The 21,392-nt window shown below is 38.9% G+C and overlaps 1 protein-coding gene across 6 annotated transcripts; it reads left to right on the top strand.

Moving 5' to 3' along the window:
• The first annotated feature begins 764 nt into the window (after positions 1 to 764).
• On the top strand, positions 765 to 21,070 carry FRS3 (fibroblast growth factor receptor substrate 3). 6 transcript variants are annotated; one of them, XM_081947477.1, is made up of 9 exons: positions 944 to 966; positions 1,948 to 1,991; positions 4,009 to 4,123; positions 5,147 to 5,278; positions 6,172 to 6,266; positions 7,463 to 7,649; positions 10,934 to 11,089; positions 12,727 to 12,869; positions 13,928 to 21,070. In XM_081947477.1, exons 5-9 carry the CDS (start codon positions 6,201 to 6,203, stop codon positions 14,867 to 14,869), a joined length of 1,494 nt encoding a protein of 497 aa, XP_081803603.1. In that variant the 5' UTR covers positions 944 to 966; positions 1,948 to 1,991; positions 4,009 to 4,123; positions 5,147 to 5,278; positions 6,172 to 6,200; the 3' UTR covers positions 14,870 to 21,070. The 6 variants fall into 6 exon arrangements, with proteins under 6 accessions (XP_081803604.1, XP_081803600.1, XP_081803601.1 ...); XM_081947476.1 differs by having other exon boundaries at positions 953 to 966; positions 1,908 to 1,991; XM_081947478.1 differs by lacking the exons at positions 944 to 966; positions 1,948 to 1,991 and adding an exon at positions 765 to 827.
• The last annotated feature ends 322 nt before the right edge of the window (positions 21,071 to 21,392 follow it).

Below are 21,392 nucleotides of genomic sequence, written 5' to 3'. Positions count from 1 at the left end.
TTGAAGACTTTTGGACTTCAACTTCCAGAGTTGCCAAGTTTGAAGACCTCTGAGCTAAACCCCGACTTTGGGGTGGTGGGAGTTGAGGTTGCGGCATTTTCTCTAGAATAATATTTGCAGCTGCGCCCAGGCTAAGCGGCGTATTAGAAAAGCCACCAGCGTTTGACGAATAACCAACCAACAACCAACTTCCAACACTAAGTTTTTAAGAAGAGGTTGGATAATTTGTCTGAAGTGGTGTAGGGTTTCCTGTGTAGGCAGGGGGTTGGACTAGAAGACCTCCAAGGTCCCCTCCAACTCTGTTCTATCCTATTCAACCATACGTCCCGCCACCTGCAGAAACCCAGCAGATGCAGGGTAGCTTCTCTGCGACCCGCAAGTGGGGCACAAGTCAAACTCCAGCCCGGAAAAGGTTAACCACCCTGATGGAAGCGGTTAGCAAATTGTGGCCCACGCTTCATTTTGCAACCGTGGGGTGACCGTGGAGTGGACTGAACTAGTGTTGGCGTGGCGATGTTTTTAACTGCTCGACTTTTTCCAAATCCTTTCAAAGGCATGAAAATTAGAACGAACACGATTTCCCCTCTTCGTTCCCATCTACTGGAGGCGAGGGGAGGCTGGCGGATCCGCTGCTGCCCAATCGGAACCCCGTTAAAATCTAAAATTACACCCCTCCCCTTCGGCCGCTTATAATGAGGTGGGGGAAAAAGGCATTGAAAGCCCCCTCGCTCGACCACGGGGTGGACTATCTACCAATCACAAAGTCTGTGGTTGTGGTCCGCCGCCACTCACGCTCCTCGCCCGTCGAAAGCCGAGTCCTCCTGACGGTGAGCGACGCTCTAGGCTGTCTCGTGTGCTCCTCGCTGCTCCCGGCGGTCTCCGACCCGGGCTGGACTTGGGCAAAGGGACGCGGCGGCAGCGGCTTCCGTCACTTCTATCCCGCGCCGCGCCTGGACGGTGCCGCAAGTATTGACCTCTCTGGCTTTCCCCTGCCCAAACCCGCGCTGCCTTCCCAAGTCACGGCGGCCAGTTTATCTTACCCGACGGTGCTTTCGCCGTCCCCCGGCCTCTTCCTTCTCCTCCTGGCGGTCTTCCCGTGGCGCCGGCGCTTGCAAGCGCAACCGGCTCCCACCCTTTTCCCCGGCCAAGGACGGAGGTTTTCTCCCAGTTCCTTTGCACCCTCGTATTTATTGCCGTTGTTATCCTCTTGTTACCCATCCGATTCCAACAGTTTCGTCCCCTTCCTATTGTATATCTTGAAAAATCATTTTCTTATATTTTAATCTGCAATCCCTCCGGGGTGGTGGTGGATGGGAGAGCCATAGCTCTTTAGTCGTGGTTTTTCCTTTTCTGGCAATAGTTTTGGAGAAGTAGCCGTTTGAATGCATTTGCAGTAAAAAGCAAGGGATTTTGGTGGCACCAAAGGCTAAAATTGTTTATTCGGAGATTGGCTTCATTAGATAGCCGTTACTACTAGATGACAGTGCTGTCACACGCACAATTGGCAAATCTAATTTTGTTCATGTGCCAGTAAGTGAACATAAGTTGTATGCTTTCTGATTAGCTTTAATTCTCTGTAGGCTTCTGTCTTCCTAGTAGTAGTAGATGCCTTAAGAATCATATTGTGCAGAACTGCAGTGTAGCCCTTTTTGTGCGAGAGAGCTTTATTTGATCCAAAAAGACACTAATTTGAATATTTTGCATTTTTTGCATTTGCCATTTATAGAAAGTTGGTAGATTTGCTCATGTTTTATGTAGTGTTTGTATCTTTCCCTTAGGTGTAGGGTTTTGTTGGCCGGTAATAGAAAGAATAGGAATTGTTTAGAACTGAGCATCTTTCCTAAACCTAATATCTTTCAACCATTTTGAGCATGATGTAGTCCCTAACATCTTGGTTTTAATCCCAGTGAATGGAAATTATTCTAGAGCAACAATATATGAAATTAGATAGAAAAAAGAAGATGTCCTAAGTGAAATTGCTTCAGCTTTAGGTATGTAATAATATAGATAATAATGGAGGATGCTGATGTTGTCTAGCATGTTTCAGAAGAGTCTTTCTGATGCTTGGATTAAAGGGCTACCCAGGAGTCCATGAGCTGGCAGAAAACTATAGCACAATAAAATTGGCTTTGCTCTGTGGCCATTCCTATCCTGTTACAGTCATGATAGCAACAAATGCTGCTGTGCTTAATGTGAGCTTGGTGCAGACTTAGCCATCTGGCAGAACTTGCTGTGGTTTTGCACAGGTGTTTTGTGGAAGGGGCTTAAAGGGAGTCTGGCTATCAGCTGATGTCAGTTGGTAAATGGACTCATTTTAGGCATTGGCTTAGTGCTATTCCAGAAGAGCACTGAACCTGTGCTCAAAAGCTGATCAGACAGTAACAGACAAAGCATGAGGAAAGTTGCTCTTTTTCTCCTGCTTTACTGACAGTCACCACTACTGCTCAAAGATCTGTCAAGTATAAGAGAAGAGTCTGATTTGAAAGTACCTGACTCTCCTGTCCGAAGTGGAATGGAAGACAGTATAGCCCAGGGCTATATTTGTACTAGTCTCAATGAGTCAGTGGGGTCGGTCTAAACTACTGCCCCCCAAGGGATTACCTGAGAGTACCAATTGTATCTTCAACAAAACCTACAGTACGTTGGGATAAAGAGGAAACTATTTTAACATCAGTACAACTAAGGACAACTCAAGGTTGCTTCAGGTGTTGAAATCAGATAAAGGCAATGACAGAAAAAAGGTTTCTGGAATATGTTTATGCTACAGTTAGATGCAAATGAAGAAAAACTCAATGTTTATCAAATATTAGTAAGCAACAGTAAGGTTTCCTAAATTGAAAGACAACATGCTAGTTCTCTGAAAACAAAAGTTTGCAAATAATATCTAACATTATAAATACTGCATGTTTTCATCTTTATATTTTGAATGACTTCTTCCCTTTCCTATATCAGCTATGATTTTGCACTGGCATCTGTACTATCTTAGTTCCAGAAATATCATAGTTTGAAATTTCGGCACAAACGGTAGTTAAGAACTTGTGCTTTTGCTTTTTTATTTGATATACGACCATAATTAAATGCATGTAAGGAAAAGAAGAAAGTCTGCAGTGGTTTGCAGTAATTCTTATTGTATTGGGTTGAAGTATTTGAAGGCAAAAACAATATTTGTGGTGCATCCTCAGAACAAAAAATCATCAGTGTTGGTTAAATGTTTTGTAATCTTCTGCTTGAGGCCTGTTTGCTTATTTTATTATTCAGCTTTCCCCCTTAATTCATGCCTTCACTATGCATTATTGCTCATACAAGCAAGTTAAAATCCATGGAATGCATAGTATATATTGAAATCGTAATATGGATTTCATTAGTCCTGATTGGCTTTTTGCCTGTTCATTTGTTATAGTAATATTCATTGCTTCAAGCAAGAAAATTTCTCAAAATAATGATAAACATTATTATTGGTAACAGTCATAATTTATTTTAGAATTGGTTGAGTCTTGATGCTCCTTACAGAAATAATAAATTGCATTTATTTTAATTTAATTTAATTTAGAGCTTTGGGGCAAGCTATTCTTTAATTGTATATCAGGGAATCGGGAATTGTATCGTGATGGAGAGACTTCCTGTTGCCTAGGTTAATAGTTATTGCTATAGTTGCAGCTTTCTGTACTGTTTTTTGTGAGAAGAAACAGTCAGCAGGACCACTTTAGGAAATTTAGTAGTACTACACATTTTGTGTAAAAATACCTTAAAAGCTTAAATAAAAAATCATTTGAATAGCTCTTGGTTATTTTTTATGGTTATTCTGCAGCAGCATAACAAAATGAATGAACTATTCCTGTTCAGCAAAAATTGCTAATACATTGAAATAACCTTTGTATGTACGATTCTTTTTTCATTCTGCATTAATAATGAACAAAGTTTGTTTTGTATAGGTTATGCCTGTAAACTATATTAGGCTGCAACTGCAAGGTTTTTTTCTGTAAATTAGTGTTTGTTGATTAATTACAGAATGTTTGGCACTTCGGGCCTGCAGAAACTAAGTGTGATGAACAGCCAAGCTGGAAACAGCCAGCAAAACAGCCAAATACAACATGGAAGACAGGTGAACTTCCTGAGAACTGAAGTATGTTAGATTTCTAGTAACTCTTTGATTAATTAAAATGGTTAAAATTAATCTTTGTGCATGAGAAGTAGGATTTTTCATTCACTGCCAGGGAGAGAGAGAGTTTACTCTAGGAATATCTGGAATTCAGAATGTTTTAAAACAATGAAAGTTGATAAATAGCTAAAGAACTATTGTTAGCTCTTGAAGATAGTCTCTGTTAATCCTCTCATTTAGTTTTTTTACAAGCTCAGTACAACTCCATTGTTCATTAGTTTTATTACCAAATCCTATAACAATCTGGAAAGTGGACATTTTCTATCACTCAAATATAATCAATATCCTTTTAAGCAGATGTTGTCAAAATTCCTGTCTTGAGCAATCATTTTCTGCACCAATTTCTCTATTTCTCTGAAGGAATCCCTGCACTGATTCCTTGGATGTGATCACATAACAATACAATACAATAGCAGAGTTGGAAGGGACCTTGGAGAACTTCTAGTCCAACCCCCTGCCTAGGCAGGAAACCCTATACTGTTCCATATATGTGTTACAAGACAAACAATTTCAGATATGCCTGTTTAAGCCTTCACATTTAAATTCATGTACAATGACTGCATGTCTTAGACATCTGGATCTACGTTTTGGACACCAATGTATATAGTACTAGTAAGCAAGATGCCTTTCAAGGATGCTTGTCATTAGCTTGTTTTCTTGATGATATATATATATATACATGTGTGTGTGTGTGTGTATGTATATATGAATACCAAATTGTCCTAGAAGGCTATAAAATAATATTTCAATTAAACTTTTATGAATTGAAGCTTTCAGTTTAAAATAGATTTCTAAATTCTCTTTCTGACATAAATGAACAGCAAACTTTCTACTATATTTCTGCCAGAGGGTAAAGAAATTTAAAAAGATTTGTTCATGATACTTGACCTACAGTATATGAGTACAAAAAGAGACTGTCATATACAGGTTGATGATTTTGGGGGCTTAGTCATTTCAAGTGTTTTTATTTTTCTCTCTTCTTCATAGGTGAAAGTTGACATAGTTTCTATGAAACCATAAATGACTTCTTGGCATCTTAGTTGCCATGACACCCAGCATAGGATTATGTGAAGAATGTGGGAATCCTCCCCTTAAAAAACTGATGACAGCCATGGATAGGTAAGGTTTAAGCAGGAGCATGATGGTTTGTCTGAAATCCTGTCCTTATGGGATGATAACAAATGTTTTTTGGTTTGTAATTCTAATACAACAGATAATAATTGTTCCCTATTATGGGTTTTTGATAGTGTGGATTTGAAGACATTGGTTTTACCATGTTTCCACAGTGCTGCCTGAACATGATCTAATATAACTTAAAAATAATTACACTTGTTGACTGGTCTGGGATTATAAATAAAGAAATCAAGTCACTTGTTACATACTTGTAACATCAATTAACATTCTTTGCAGAAGAGTACAGGCCCAGGACACACTCGCACGCAGCACAAATACTAGTTTAAAAAGTTGCTCACAGATGATACATGATTGCCATCATGCACCTAAAAGGTAAAGATAAAAGTTCCCCTGGCAGATATCTGCTAGTTTTTCCCGACTCTGGTGTGTGTGTGCTCATCTTCGTTTCAAAGCGAGCACTGTCCGAAGATATCTCCATGGTCATGTGGCCGGTATGACTAAATGCCGAATGTGCATGGAATGCTGTTACCTTCCCACCAAAGGTGGTTCCTATTTTTCTACTTGCATTTTTACATGCTTTCGAACTGTTAGGTTGGCAGAAGCTGGGACAAGTAATGGGAGCTCACTCCATTGCACTAGGCACTAGGCATTTGAACTGCTGAACTGCCTACCTTCTGATCGACAAGCCCAGTGTCTTAGCCACTGAGCCACCATGTCCATGGACCTATTTCCTATTAAATCTGAAGCACTGCACAAATGTATGGTGTATACCTTTGACTTTTTTCTCCATCTGCCACTGAGTTTCTGAAACATTGAAAATATTTTGTTAGAAAGATGTGGTTTACATTTTGGTCTTCAGTATTCTGGTTTCCCTTAAGTTCCAAGGTCTGCCCGTTGTTTTGACACCATGGGAACGTGCTGCAGTAGCCCATGCCGAGACAGGGTTCCAGATAACCACCCTACCAAGTTTAAGGTAAGTGATATGTTTTTTGTCTTTTATAATGTGTTTTTCTACTAGTATTGATCACTGTGAATTAACCCAAACAAAATTTTAATCTCAAGACTGAAGTCGGAATGAGAAATGTTTTTTTACGGATATATATATATATATTTGCTCCTGGAAGCACCAACCCAGAAGCACCAAGCCGGAAGCAGCAGCCTGAAGATGATGAATGAGACTTCATCGAAACGTCGTGAAGATACTTCCAATTCTACGCGGGAGAAAACCCGAACAACCAAAGACATACATACAAACACCCGCGAAAACCTCAGAACATATATATATATATATATATATATATATATATATATATATATATATATATATATATATATATATATATATATATATATATGAATGCCCCAACACTGGAAGTCTTTAAGAAGATGTTGGATAGCTATTTGTCTGAAATGGTATAGGGTTTCCTGCCTAGGCAGGGGGTTGGACTAGAAGACCTCCAAGGTTCCTTTAGCTGAGAAAGTTTATCTTCTCTGTATATTTCAATAAAATAAATAAATGTTGTCCTCCTTTGCTTAACATTCAGCCTAGAGATTCGAAATATTGACAATTTTCTGTCCTTTTATGTATGGTTGAACAAGGCATTGCACAAATCTGAATTTGGAAATTCTTTCGAGATGAATCATTTAACTTGGGTCAATTACTTGATGATTGGTACTAGACAGTAATATTATTCAGCGCATCTTAGATAGCATTCCCAAAGTAGAAGCACAATGATTAATAAATGCATTCTTAGTATTACTATATGCTAAGACTAAGAAAACACTCCTTATGTCACCAGAGGGAGCAATTTCCTGAATAACTGAGATCTTGTTGACGGACTAGCGTTGACTCTAGGTGTAGCCGCCTGAAATATTTTTCTGGTAAGGAAGTACTTCCTTTTAAGATGTCTGGACTTCCACTCTGAGTCAATTGACTAGGCAATTCTGGGAGCTCAAGTCCACACATCTTCAAATGGCCAGCGCTGAAAAACATAGCTCTAAAGCATTTCACCACTGAATTAAGAAAAAATGACTGCCTCAAGGAGACGTAGTTGGGCTGATGTATCTTCCTGAATAAGCCACACTACTAGTTTATAAATCCACTGTGTATTTATATAGTGTTTAGTGTTTATACTAGTAGCTCCTGACAATTGGCTTTGGTTTCTACAGGTGACAAATGTTGATGATGAGGGCAATGAGCTGGGCTCAGGGATTATGGAATTGACACAGAGGGAGCTTGTTTTGCACACTCATAAGCGCGACGCTGTTCGGTGGCCATACCTTTGTTTGCGTCGCTATGGCTATGATTCCAACCTCTTCTCCTTTGAAAGTGGACGTCGCTGCCTGACTGGACAGGGTACGTACATTTCTCCCCAAGTAGCAGGAGAGCTGTTAACTTGGGATAGCATCTAGGTTCTCTCCTCATAGGATGTTATAAATCTGCTTCAGAAATAGAAACAATGTTCTAATATGACACTTTAAGGAAATTCACATTTTTGTTTTCATATAAATATTAGTGAGAGAACATTTTTTAAAAGCCTTATTTAGTCCAGCGTTCTGCTTCATGAAGGCCAACCATATATTAATGGAAAGTCTAAATATCTTGTATTCAGGTTTCTAGCGCCTCTCACATTAACAGCATTGAAGGAATATTCTGGCCAATACTCTCTGATAGTCATTTAGATCCATATTGTTTTGTCTGTGGTGAGATGTGCAAAGTTGGGAATAGCTCTGAGATCATTTAACTCTTTGTTACATTAAGAATACTTAGATTATATTATGAATAGTAACATTTTTAAAAACAGAAGTATATCTAATCCAGATTAAAATTCCAATCTAAATCTAGCAGGGTTGGGATTAAAGCACTAGCTAGACCTCTGAGCTGATTTAGCAAGATCATTTTATATTTTCTTGTTTATTTTGTTATTAAATCCAGGCACCTCTGCATCTTGTGGAACGATGTGGCATCAGCTTTCTCCTACAACATTATAATGTCATCTTTGCATTATCTATCCTATGCATCATTTCACATGTGTAGATAGTCCTCAAGTTAAGATGGCAGTTAGGACCAGAATTTATTTCTCTAGAGATGCAGTTGTAAAGCTCAAGCTCTAATTGATGCAGCCTCAATGTGTGGCCCCATTTCTTTCCAATGGCAGTCCTAGTACTCCCTATTGTCATTATTAACAACCTCCACTTGTTAGACAAGGGCCTACCCCAATCCAAGCCATTCCCAGCTTGGCTTCTCCCAGCCCCAACCCTCATCCAAAGTAAGTCTTCCATTCAACTCCCCCTAGCTGCCTTTTCCCCCCAATTCTGCCCTTTTGGCCCTCTGCTCTCTGCCTTGTAAAGCAGCAAGACACCCTAAAAGTGCACGATTGGGAGGGGGATGCTTGTTGTGATGCTGCTCAGGGGTTACTTTGCACACCGTATTTCTATGGCTGCAAGAAGCCCCAGCCTAAACCAGCCCCAGCCATTCTTGCCCCCTGCATTCTGAGGCCCTTAGTACCCTGTACTTCACCATTCCCAATTGACCTTCTGTATCTTGCTCCCAATTCTGATGAAGTTTGCCTGGCCCTTTGCAAGGCAGCTGCTGGCCACATGAGGACTTCCTCCCCCAGGTCTGAGGAAACTGTCACATGTGACCTCAGAAAGGAAGCCTTGTGTGGCCAGCAGCTGCCTTGCAGAGCTATGGAGCTCAGGGGCCCAAAGAGCAAAGAAGGGGAAGTAGGCAGGGGAAGGAGGTGAAGAGTCCCTGCGATTGTATGTGTGGGCAGGCTATCAAGTGACCGGTTTTGATTGTGTGACCGCAGGGATGCTGCCATAGCCATAATTTCAGGGACAGGCATAAATACCATTTTTTCAGCGCCACTGTAACATAGTTGTTGAACAGATGGTCATAAGTTGAGGACTACCCATAATGTGATATTTTGACTTTGGTAGGAATAGTACCTAGCTGGCTGCCTATTTATAACCCATGGTTTGTTCACCACTGGCATTAGTTTGTGCCAGCAGTGTGATCTTTATGTTACAGATGAAATAGAAAAAAAATCCTAAAGGCTTTGAGCCAAAAGCAGGTTTGATATTCAATGGTCATAAGATTCATTATTTCCCTTGTATTATATGAATGTTCTTTGATTCCTTTCACATTCTTTTCTCTCATGGTTGGATTTTAAAGCTTATTTCACTTGAATGATCATTCTTCATATCAGGAAGATAAGACAGAAAATGTGTAGCATCTATTGACGTGTGTGTGTGTGTGTGTGTGTGTGTGTGTGTGTGTTAGAATATTTTATTCAGAATTGCAGCTGTTGTTGCCATGTTCTTGTCCTTGTTGCTATGGATTTTTGGTTCATGTCTGTGCATGCCGGTATCTGATTGGTTAGTTCAGAATAGAGAGTCAGTTGATGAAAGTATTTATGGGTGGTGGGCAGGTGTTGCAGTTTAATACAAAAGCTAGTTATTGAGCTTCCCAGGCATGTACCAGTACAATCCTGTTAATCACTAATGATTTGCAAAAAAGGGTCTAACCTCAACATTGAGCTGGCAAATTTAAATGGAAACAGCTTCTTAGATTCTTTGTGCAGACTCATGCTGTTGCAGGGTTACTTTGCCCAAATAAGGTCCAGATAATGTTTTCCTCAAATTTTTCATGGGCAGCAGAGTTGACACCAAGTAATACTTGTAACAATAATAGTAATTTTGTGCTTTCACTGGAATATGGAAAGTGCAAGTGAATAACAGTAGAAATGGAACTGTAGAAGAAATTCAATTTCAATTCTTAATCTTTATAATTATTTCAAAACATAACAACAATAAGCAGTAATGTGAATGTACTATTTCATGGTCAGCAGTTCTAAGTTATGTTCTGACTATGTATATTTATGGGTATGTTGAAATGCATTCAAATTATAGAACACTTTTATTCTTGGCCAGAATGTTGCACAAATGAAACCATAATTCCATTTTATGTATAACCCAGTGGCTGAGGATAGCTGCCTGACTGAGAGACTTGTTCAATAACCAGATATCTCTGTTTTGATTTTGAAGTCCTAAATAGTTGGAGCTCAGGGAGTTTCAGAGATCATGATTTCTTCTCCCCAGCTTCCTACAAATGGTGGGCTTGAAATTTCAATAATCCTGAAGCTCTTCTCTAAAGAGTCAATTTCTTTCTATAAGTGTATCATGAAAATGTCACCTTTGATTCATTTTTTTGTTGCTTCCCTTAATAGTAATTTTATTAGTGTAACTAATTATACAGTTAGTATTTTATCGGTACAGTAATATTTATAATTTTGAAGACTTGGCGTCATGTCCAAAGATATAAATTAAGTTGGTAAGTAGTCAATATATTTCTAAGAGGCTCCTAAATTAAGGTGTAATCTCAGGTGTGACCTTTACTTTCAGTGTGCATTAATCACATGTTACATCTTAATCCTATCCTTTGGATTTGTCCAAATGTCCATGCAATCATGTTGCTTTCATTGTATTTAGTAATCTGCTAATGTTTAGAATAGAGGTGTATAGCTGGAGTAATGGTGCATTTCGTTAACACCACTTTATGTTTATTTAATATGCATTTCTTGTTTTAGATAGTATGAACATGCTGGCATTAAAATAGACTTTCTCTTCTTCACCTAGGAATTTTTGCATTCAAGTGCTCAAGAGCTGAAGAGATATTTAATTTGCTCCAGGATCTGATGCAGTGCAATAGTATCAGTGTGGTGGAGGAACCTGTTGTCATTACAAGGAATGCAGCTGAACTGGAACTACCCCGGACTCCCCAGACATCCGATAGTGAGACCCTCTTACAAACCGGAAGAGATAGGGGAATGAGGCCTATGTTAAGCTTTACTCTAGACCGGGGGTGTCAAACTCAAGGCCTGTGGGGCCATATCCAGCCCACGATGTCAGATCCAGGCCGCAGAGCCGTCCTGGAAAATGTTAGGGGCTGGCCTGCGTCTCTTTGGCTTGGTCTACCCAATGCAAAGAGGAAACATTGGGGCAGCATGGCTTCGGCACAGTCTTCCCAGTGCAAAGAGGAAACATGCCAGCAGCTTAGGGAGTGGCATCAAGCTGGCTACATCTAGTCAGCCACACCCACCCAGTCGCCCACGCCCACCTGGCCCCCTGAGGTCAACCACAGCCCTGATGTGGCCCTCAATGAAATTGAGTTTGACATCCCTGCTCTGGACCATTTCCTCTTGGTGTCTCAAAGGTTCTTTTTTCTTCAAAAGACAACTGGACTCTTTTTTCCTTGTGGAAGAAGAGGAAACACCTTTTGCTTTTCATCTAAGAAGTTTCATAAGTTCTGATGGTGTGGGGATGGAAGGATACATTCTGATAGGATGGTGGGGGATGGAAGGATTGTATTTCTTTGCAGTCATCTGTTCGTTAGCACTCTCTGAGAGCTGTTGAGGCCACTTGAGAGTTTATGTGTGCCCTCAGGGCCACCTGAATCAGGGTGCAATTGGTTGTGGAACCTTCCGTCCCCCTGCCATCAGAACTGATGAAGCTTCTTGGATGAGAAGTGAAACATCTTCCTCAAGGAAAAAACAGCCCAGTTGCCTTTTGAAGAAAAACACACGTTTGAGATAAATATGACCTGGATGACTGAGAATCTCCACAGACATTTCTTCTTGGTTAGAATGTTTTGTTTTGATAGGAATTTGAATATTTGTATGAGGTGAAACCATTCTTTAAGTATGTGCCAAACATTTATACCCTATTTTATATAAAACATTATAGATTTTTGGCCCTGTTTTGAGTCAGTGTTGAGTTGCTCATTCTTTCCATTGCCAACTCACAGTTGAAGCCATAATGTCAATCCACTTTTATAATGCAGATGTAATATGTTTATAGTATTGGGCATTTCTAATTTATGCAAGAGAGTCATGCCTTGTTTCCATATAAATTTTCTCTGAACTGGGGCTACTTGTAAGGCCCAGCACATTTGCAACAGTTATATCAACCTGTTTCATCTCCAGGTAGATATTGTTAATTACTTAATCATCTGGCCTCATAAAATCAGCTCTACTCTTCATTCATGTCTTTTGCTTATTGTAAAGTTTTAAGTTTTATGTGAGCTTGTTGCTTTATTTCTAAGGCAACCAAACACCATGATCAGATATGTTTAAGTTTCCAGTAAAATATCGCCAAAACTACTGTTAAAAAGTATGCATGAGAAGTAGGAAGATTATTGTTTGATTTGGTTATCTTGACCTTTGATTTATTTTTTACTTCAATTTGAGATAGGGCCTTTAGCTTAGTTTTTATAATTGTTTTGCCTCATTACAGTAGAGAACTTCATCATACAATTTGGGGTCCATTAGCCTATTAGCAAAGTAGTTGAGGTATCTTTGGTAAATGTGTATACAATTTTGTGTAAAGCTAATTGTCCTCCCATTTCTTCATATATTTTTTTGAATATATAGTCCCAGGCTTTCCTAATGGGTTCCACAACTTCCCTATGGAGCCTTCATCTTGCCCTGCAGCCTGCCATGCACCCATGAGTAGTCTAAGGCATTCTTCCATTGGGGAGGATGGTACACATGCTCTTATTATCCCTGATGGGCAAGTAAGTATTGCATATGAACTAGAACACTGCAGCAATTAATACTAACTGTCCCAATTAATTCTAACTATGCCAATTAATGTTGTTATGGGAAAATAGGCATCTGTTATTTTTTCACTTATGCAGCACTAAGTTTCTAACTTTGATTTTCAGGAAAAAAACGCTTATTGAGAAGATGTATTCATTCCCAGTTATGAGAAAGTCACAATAATAATAATATCTTCTCATTGCACAGGGTATTGATCATTTTACCTCCATCCACCCTCAAATACAAAAAAGCTAGAATGGGTCTTTTATAACACTGTACATTGTTTTCTTGATTAAACAAGAATTGGGGTGATTGTATCCCCCTCCCCCCACTGCATACAGCTAGTCCTTGTCCTAACGTCACAATTGAGCCCCAAACTTCCACTGCTAAGTGAGACAGTTGTTAAGTGAATCTTGCCCCATTTTACAACCTTTCTTGGCGTGGTTTTTAAGCGAATCACTGCAATTGTTAAATTAGGAACATGGCTGTTAAGTGAATCTGGATTGACTTTGCTTGTCAGAAGGTCGCAAAAGTGATCACATGACCCTGGGACACTGCAGCCATCGTAAATACATCCCAGTTGCCAAGCATCTGAATTTTGATCATGTGACCACATGCAGCAATGGTTGTAAGTGTGAATAATGACATAAGTCACTTTCTTCTGTGCCTTTCTAATTTTGAATGGTCACTAAACAAAATGGTTTTAAGTCAAGGGCTACTTGTACAAGATTTGACTAGGTAACAATATTGTGTGATAGGACAGGTGTGATCTGATAATGCTAAGGTATTATCATAAGGTAATGAAAAGTATTTTCAGCCAGGGAACATGTTTAGGATTATAACAGAATCCCAGGTGAAGATGGGACTATATTTCTTTTTCATATTGTTGCTGTTAAATAACACCCTGTTTATGCATTTTTAAATGCTGTACAGATACTTATTAATCCAATGATTCAGAATAAATAATGCAGGATTCCTAGACAACATTTATTCTCAGCACTTGCTAATATATATATATATATATTTTTGGCAGTCCCACACCTATGTAAACACAGCCAGTGGTGAAGATGATATAAGGGGTCACCATTGTATGCACTCCTTACCTGAAGTTCATCCTGCGATTGCTCATTCCAACCATAGCTGCTCCCTGGAGGACCGGAATCCCCAGGTTTACCTTCAGCCAGGAGAAGTGAAGTTTGTTTTGGGCCCGAACCTGGGTTATAGGCACAGGATGAAATGTGATGGCTACTGTCGACCCCACTGGGAGTGCTCAAGGCACTTCTGCACCCCTCACAACAACAACAACAACGATTACAAAGACGAGTGCCTCGCCCCCAAGTGTGTTTATGAAAACCTCAATGGTCTGCTGCCTTCTCGTGGAACCTTACTTCATCAGGGTAGCGGGCGCTTGAAAATTCCTCGTGAGGACCTGAATCCTGCCAGTTGCTCCCATCGCCGGGCCACCCTACTGCACTATGAGAATCTACCATCGTTGCCTCCTGTGTGGGAGTGCCAGCCCCTAAGACAGGGCCAGGATGAAGAGGACTATGGCGATGCAATGACACCTTCCTCCACTGGTTATCCAGAAATTGAAGAAGATGACCCTTTACGAAATTACATGAACTCAGAAAGGGTTGCCCTACATGGAGGCATGCGTAGGGGAGGTTGCTTGCAACGGCACCGCAGTTGTACCCCGAGCGTCTTCAATTTCGACTTCTGCCGGCCCTATTTGGAGCAGCCTAGGCAGCTCAATTATATCCAGGTAGAACTGCAAGATGATCCTTGTAAAGGGCGCCAAAGCATACCAGTCCCCCATGTCCCATGTGCGGTTGCCCATCCAGCCCACAGGACCAATTCCTATGCGGTCATTGACCATAAAAAGACAGCAGCCATGTCCAGCTTACAGAGAGCACTGCCTAAGGATGATGGGACTTCCAGGAAAACACGACATAACAGCACTGAGCTGCCTCTGTAAGAAGAACATTCAACCCAAGCACCTCATTGTGGCTTTTGTATCTGCTCTTCAACAAATCATGTTTCATAACTGCCATTTCCCCATTGTGCCCCCCTGTTACTCAGTGTGAGTCACTGGAATAGTTTCATCAAGCTAATTTAGGAAACGTAGCCTATCTGTGCCTCTTCCGAGCCTCCTATTCCTCTACCATGTACTTTCTGAAGCCCTGCCATGTGCTTGATTACTTGACGGGGCTGATGGCAGGGTAGGTAATGGTACAGTCGGAGTGTGAAGGCTAAGGAAACTCTGTTTAATTTTTATTTTTGAACATACACAAAATATATTTATTTTCAAATTTTGCATTAACTTATTTTTTCAGAGATGCTGGTATTTGTTTGTCTGTTTATTTATTTATTCAAGTTAAAGTGCCCAGTAAATGTAACACTGAATTGCTTTGCAATTAATTCTTTTCTCCATGAGAATCAGAGAAGCTCTAAGAGGGGAGGGGGGAGTTGTATCATTTTTTAAAAACAAATACAAGGCTAGCCACCAAAAGGCAGAACAGAGGAGGAGAATCAGACTGTCAGAGAAAGTAATCCATGCAAGAATGGTTCTGAATCCATGTGGTCCCAGGAGTGACTCAACGTGCTGCCGAAGCTGACCTTCCCAGCTCCAATTTCTGACTGGTGGTGTATCTCATAATATACCTCTCTTCACCCTCAGTTAGGAAAAAACGTGGAACTATAAATTTCCCTAACAAATCTTTGGTGAATGTTTTTAACTGTTGCTGTTTGCCTAACAATTTGGGATAGTCTCTAAGAAGTTAATATTCTGATGTTATGGTACTACAATAGTTTGCTAGAATCACATAAAACTTTCCTTCCTCCATTTTACTTTATTGCCTCAAATCCAACACTCTAATATTGTCCCAGATATACTTTAATATGTCAGTGAAATCCGAGCCATTATTTGCATATAATTGATATATATTTTTTTGCGTGAGGGGAGGGCGGAACTGGAACATTTTGAGCAACCTTAAGGACAAGCAAATTTTGACTTATTTGGGACTTTCACATTTATGTTAGGGATAGTAATAAACCTACAATACATACATCTCGTGGCCATAATTTATTTTGTGCAGCTTTTGGTCTTCTCACAGATGGCCCTTCCAAGAATAACTGTGATTTGTTCAGTCAGTTTATTCTGAAAATCTGTTCCACTGAAGCCATTTTTAAAATTCACTGTATGCAAAACAAGCATTATAGAATTGGGGATTAGGGTTTAGTAGAAAGTTATCATTTCTTTGCTTTACTTTCTCAATCTATTAAGAACTGTCCTTATCTAATACAGTTTTTCAAAATGCATTTTGTTACTTATTTATTTTTGGAAAATAGAGTGTTTACCTGTTTTGTTTTGAATTTCTCTTGTAATTCCATCAAGGAGTCCAAATTAATACTAGTATTTCAAGTGATAAGCTGAACAAAACCGATCTAAAGTATTTATAATTTGGATAAATATTAATTCTAACTTTTACATATGGATGCACACCATTAAAACCTTACCCAAAAAACATATTGCGGAAGAAGATTTAAAAACTGCTTGAAATCATGTTTATTATTGTTAATTATTGCTCACCATATAGTCATGAAACACATGCTTTGCATGTAGAATATCCCACCTTTAAGCAGGAGTGAGAATTTCTCATCTGAAATATGAGGTATTTCCTACTAACATAGATCATAGTGACTTAAATGATGCATATTATGCTCCAGCATGTCCTGTATCTTTCAGTTTCTGTTCTACTGTTCCTCTGCAGTTCTACTGTAGACTCATAACTAAAAGAGAGAGAAAATACATTAAAGGAACAAGAGAAGAAATGGTTTCATAGAGAATTAATCTTACTTCTGTTACATATATTTCATGTCACAGAGGAGTTTGTCAATTAATGCATTTAGATTTAGGATTGACTTTTATATGATAACTGTATATACAGGATGTGACCTGGAAAGTTTTGAAAGTGGCTGCTATTCTATATGGTTTCAGCATCACAAGCAGGTATAAAAATGCCAAATTTCAGCATTTTTTCACTGCAGTCTTATGACCATGTTCTAAAATTCATAGCTGTAAGGGGAAAATAGACCGATTTGGGTAGACATCAAGATTTCCTCACTGTGGCCCGTTGTCATATAGTTAGGATCATCATGAAGGCATTGATTTGATGAGTGATTTTGTATTCTTGCTGTATAAATTGGGCTATTTCTGATTTTAACCAGTTACTATAAATTCATTTTGCTTATTCAGCACTGCCTTTTTAATTGTTGTGCATAATAGTTGTAATTTTATTAGTAGACGTTAAAAGTAGCTGGTCTTTTATGACCGTCGACCTTTGTGGTGTTCCAGTGTCTAATCAAAATCTATTAGAATTAATAGAAAAGTTTCTCTGTCCTCTGTTTGTACTTTAGATCAACTCAGTCCAAATACATCATCATCATCATCATCATCATCATCATCATCATCATCATCATCAAATTTTTATTCTTCAATTTTTATATATAACTCAAGGTCCTCTAATTTTCCACACAACACACCTGTGAGGTGGATTGGACTGAGAGGGAATAACTGGCCCCAAATCACCCAGCTGGCATTTATGCCTAAGGGAAGACTAGATTTCTATTTTCTAGCCTTAACCACTACACCAGACTTGCTCTTGAGCCATTATGGGGAGTTTCAGTATGCAGAATTCAGTGTCATCATTTGCCTTGTCACCAGTTTTATTTCACAAATCCACATGTAGTTCATTCTAGAACATCAAATGAAGGCTTCTATATAACTGGTGATGGGAAAGCTGGAGTCCAGAGGATTCGAGCAGCTTTTTGTCACCACTCAGTAGTGATCACAAAGCTATGTATAGGTAGTCTATTGATCTATCTTAAATATTCAGTTAAGATGGGGAAAAATGGTCTACTTTTTAGGTGTACTGGAACTTAAAGGGTAAATTAATTAAAAACATTGATTAGAAAGGAGGACATGGGCTAAAATAGGGAGCTCTCGTTCAAGTATTATGTTTACTCTGAGAGATATTTAATAAAAATGAAGGTCTTGGAATACTTTCCGGTTGCTATTGTCTCAGAGTCAGCTAAAATTACACTTTTGTACCCTGATGCCCTAGAAGTATGGTTTAGTTTTAAGTGCTAAGAAATGTGTTTACCATGGTACAATTAAATCAGTGCCAAAAAATAAGTGTTTTATCTAATTGAGCCACTATATGGTTTCACTGTTTGACTTTGGCTTAGTGTTTGGATATAGCCATTTTGGTTTTTAAATCAGGTTTATGGCTTAGTGTACTCTATCAATTGAACCAGTTTCGGCTTAGTTACTAAGCCATATTTAAACAGTAACTTACTGTGTTATGTGGATCTTTCCATTGAATGAGATGCAATGAAACATATGAAGCTGGTTGCCTGCTAATGTCTTTTTGCAGTTTACATCCATTCCTCATTTAATTGTTAAATATGTTCAATGCACTGCACCTTATTTTATTCCTATTTATTCCTGTTATCTTTCAGATACTTTTAAGGAGCATTTTCTAATGTGCCAAGAATGGTGCTTTTGCCAAGCCTTTGTGAAGGATAGAAAAGTCCCAACTGGTAGAGATTCTTAATAGGCAGGTGAAAAGCAGAAATGCAGTTGGTGTACCTCTCATAGAGTCAGACTGATCGCCCCTATCAACCTTCAGGGCAACAGGCTGATTGAATTGGTCCACTGCAAGCACCTGATGGATCTTTTTGGTTTCAAATGGTGTTTGGCTAGTGACCCAACAGGCAGCTAGCTCTTTGTGGCATTTGTTCAAATCTGTCTAACGGTAGTAACATTTTTTTTAATTAATACTTTTGTTAATAGTATTTATTCGTTTTAATGGCTTGGGTTTTTTGAGCATTTTATAGGTGTTTTATTGTGTTTGTTGACAGCTGCCTAGAGTTGTAAGAACAAGGCAGCATATTCTAATAGTGGTAAACAAATAGATAAATAATTGTTCAGCAATCCAGTGTCTCCTTTGCAGGGGTGCGTGCGCTGTTTCTTCATCAGCTCTGCACCCACATGATCGCACCTTGACATTACTGGGGGAAACAGAGCTGATTAATTCTGAGCTCAGCAGCAGGGCAGGAGGAAGTGCTGCAGATGCTGAAACTGAAGTGATAGAGCTGAGAGGTGGGAAATTTTCCTTTAATGGGAATTCTTGCGTCATCCTGGTTCCTGAGTTTTCCATTCTTCCTGCTTGGGTTAAGGAACTACGGCACTACAGTGCCTTTTTATCAGTCTTAAAATACATAAAGAGGCAGTTTTGTAGCTGCTGTCCTTGTAGCTGATCTTATTTTTGTATGTCAACAGAAACAGTGTGAAGTTTGAGTGAGGGAGTAAGTGCATTGTCTGGCTACATTTTTTTTTTACCTTTCCCATTGGTGCAATTGCTAAAATGCTGGCAGTGAATTTCAGGACACTGAATTCCTTGGGGTGAGGATGTGCACAAAAACAATTTCTGATATTCTCAATAGAAGTTTGCTCTTATTCTCACCTGCTAGGTGTGTAGCATTATATTTAACACTGTCCAAGCAAGCAAAAGTAAAAAATGACTTTTCTGGCAATAGTCACAAGCCTCACGGAGTTGGAGAGTTGATAAACATGATGCTTTCCTATCTCTGAATATATTGTGCTCAGCAATTCATAAAGTTATTTATCTGCTTTTAATTGTGCAATTGGAAAGAATAATCCAGCAAGTTCCATAATAAATTGCTATTCAAAACAACCACTACTTCCAAACTAATTTGGATATCACCCTTTTTTTCCCCTCATGAAAATTCCAAGCCATTAACAACCATCACAGTCAAAAATCTAGCACATTTCTAAGCTTAGCTACTCTGTTGTTGCAGTAGCTACCAGTAGTAGCTACATATTGAACCTTTCTAGAGAAAAAATAATCTGTGAATTTAAAGTAGAGTCATGTTTTATTGCATCCGTAACATTTCCATATTAGTCATCTTTTAGGATCAGCACATTCAATATAGTTTGCAGTCAAGGGACTGTGGTAGCCTAATTTTCTTTAGACTTAGTGTCAAAATGGGGTACTTAATTCTCTTGGATAGTTAAAGTAAAATAGATCATTATGTATTTCATAGCCCCTTTTGTCAATGGGTATATGCCTATTTACAGCTACAGTCCATCCAGCAGCTTTTAAAGTTTAGAGCAGGTACTGTAAACTCACTGAATGTAATAATGGTAATGGAATACCTACTCATCTCTCAAGGGCATTATGAAGATTAAGGTTTGAGTATCATATATCCAAGAAACCTTAGTACTGTACTGAACTTACTTTGTACGTCAAATGGAATCCCATATTAGTTGCTATTGTGTTTAGTGTGAGAGGGCATTACCTCTAACCCAATTCCCCAATTCCTTAGCGTCTCATAATGGTTATCCGTATCTTCTTATTGGTCTTGGGGGAATCTTGTTATACACAGGATAACAGGTTTCATTTATGTTTTAACATTTCTTTAAAAGCTTTCATAGTTTGAAGTTCTTCCATGAGAGTTCATCTTTTCAAGCATTTTAGATTTTATACAAGCAGGGAACTGTTGCCTCTTTGCCTAGTGATAGAAGAATTTGAATCTGCCCCCGTTTTCCCATTAAGGGGAGGTAGGGAAGAGACAACTCTATATAGTAAAATGTAACCACTTTATGACATTAGTTTTATTTTCCTGGAACTTTAAGTCCACAGATTTATGAAATACTTGAAATGTTGCAAATGGTCCTGTTCTTGAATTAATATTAAAAAGTAACCAAATTTGAGTGTGGGATTGTGAGACAACAACTTTCAGTGGGTAGATCCCCCCCCCTTGTAATTCATTTTGAACAGCCTGGCTATAGCTAGGTAGATCTCAAAGTCTTACATTGTGCAGTTTTCTTCATTGTTATTTGTACTGATGATTTTGCTGATTGTTTCCCTCCTGGCAGAAAAACAAGGGTTTGGGAATGCTCAGTTGTTCTGGCCATAGAAGTTGCTTTGTGATTTTTATTCAGTGGTTTCTGCTGTGTATCTCTGTTAATTCCTATTTGTATCTTATCCTGTGTAGCCTTCAAAGTGAAGAGCATTAGCAGTGCCATGTGACTGAGGAGCACTAATATCTTATGTTAATGTGCACAAAGAATGTATCTTAAATAAATCAATTCTGATGCTTATCTTTTGGAAAGTGTGGCTTATTTGGTAACTTGTAAACAAAAACTTTATCATTACCAAGGTACTCTGATCTCTGACAATTTTGTTTGCTTGGCAATCCTGGATTTTCTGTATAATACATATATTAATCTTCAATGTAAGATCCTCCAGATGTCTTGAGCTTCAGCTCTCATAATGTGTAGCTACCATGATTTTGATGGAAATTCTGATAAATCAATTAAGGTACTTGGGAGATGCCAAGATAAAACCATAGAACATTTTGCCAGCCATAAAGTTGGCGCTTTATTCACTATTTATAAAATAGTGGCCAGG

Source organism: Natrix helvetica (genome assembly GCF_964273705.1).
Source record: "Natrix helvetica genome assembly, chromosome: 3".
Lineage (NCBI taxonomy): Eukaryota > Metazoa > Chordata > Lepidosauria > Squamata > Natricidae > Natrix > Natrix helvetica.
This window is presented reverse-complemented; position numbering and strand designations above follow the sequence as displayed.

Bases quoted from the DNA above. Each gene is read 5' to 3' on its own strand.
- FRS3 (XM_081947478.1), top strand. From the start codon at position 6,201: ATGGGAACGTGCTGCAGTAGCCCATGCCGAGACAGGGTTCCAGATAAC. The intron at 6,267-7,462 runs GTAAGTGATATG...TGGTTTCTACAG, and splicing joins ACCACCCTACCAAGTTTAAG to GTGACAAATGTTGATGATGA. The intron at 12,870-13,927 runs GTAAGTATTGCA...TATTTTTGGCAG, and splicing joins TTATTATCCCTGATGGGCAA to TCCCACACCTATGTAAACAC.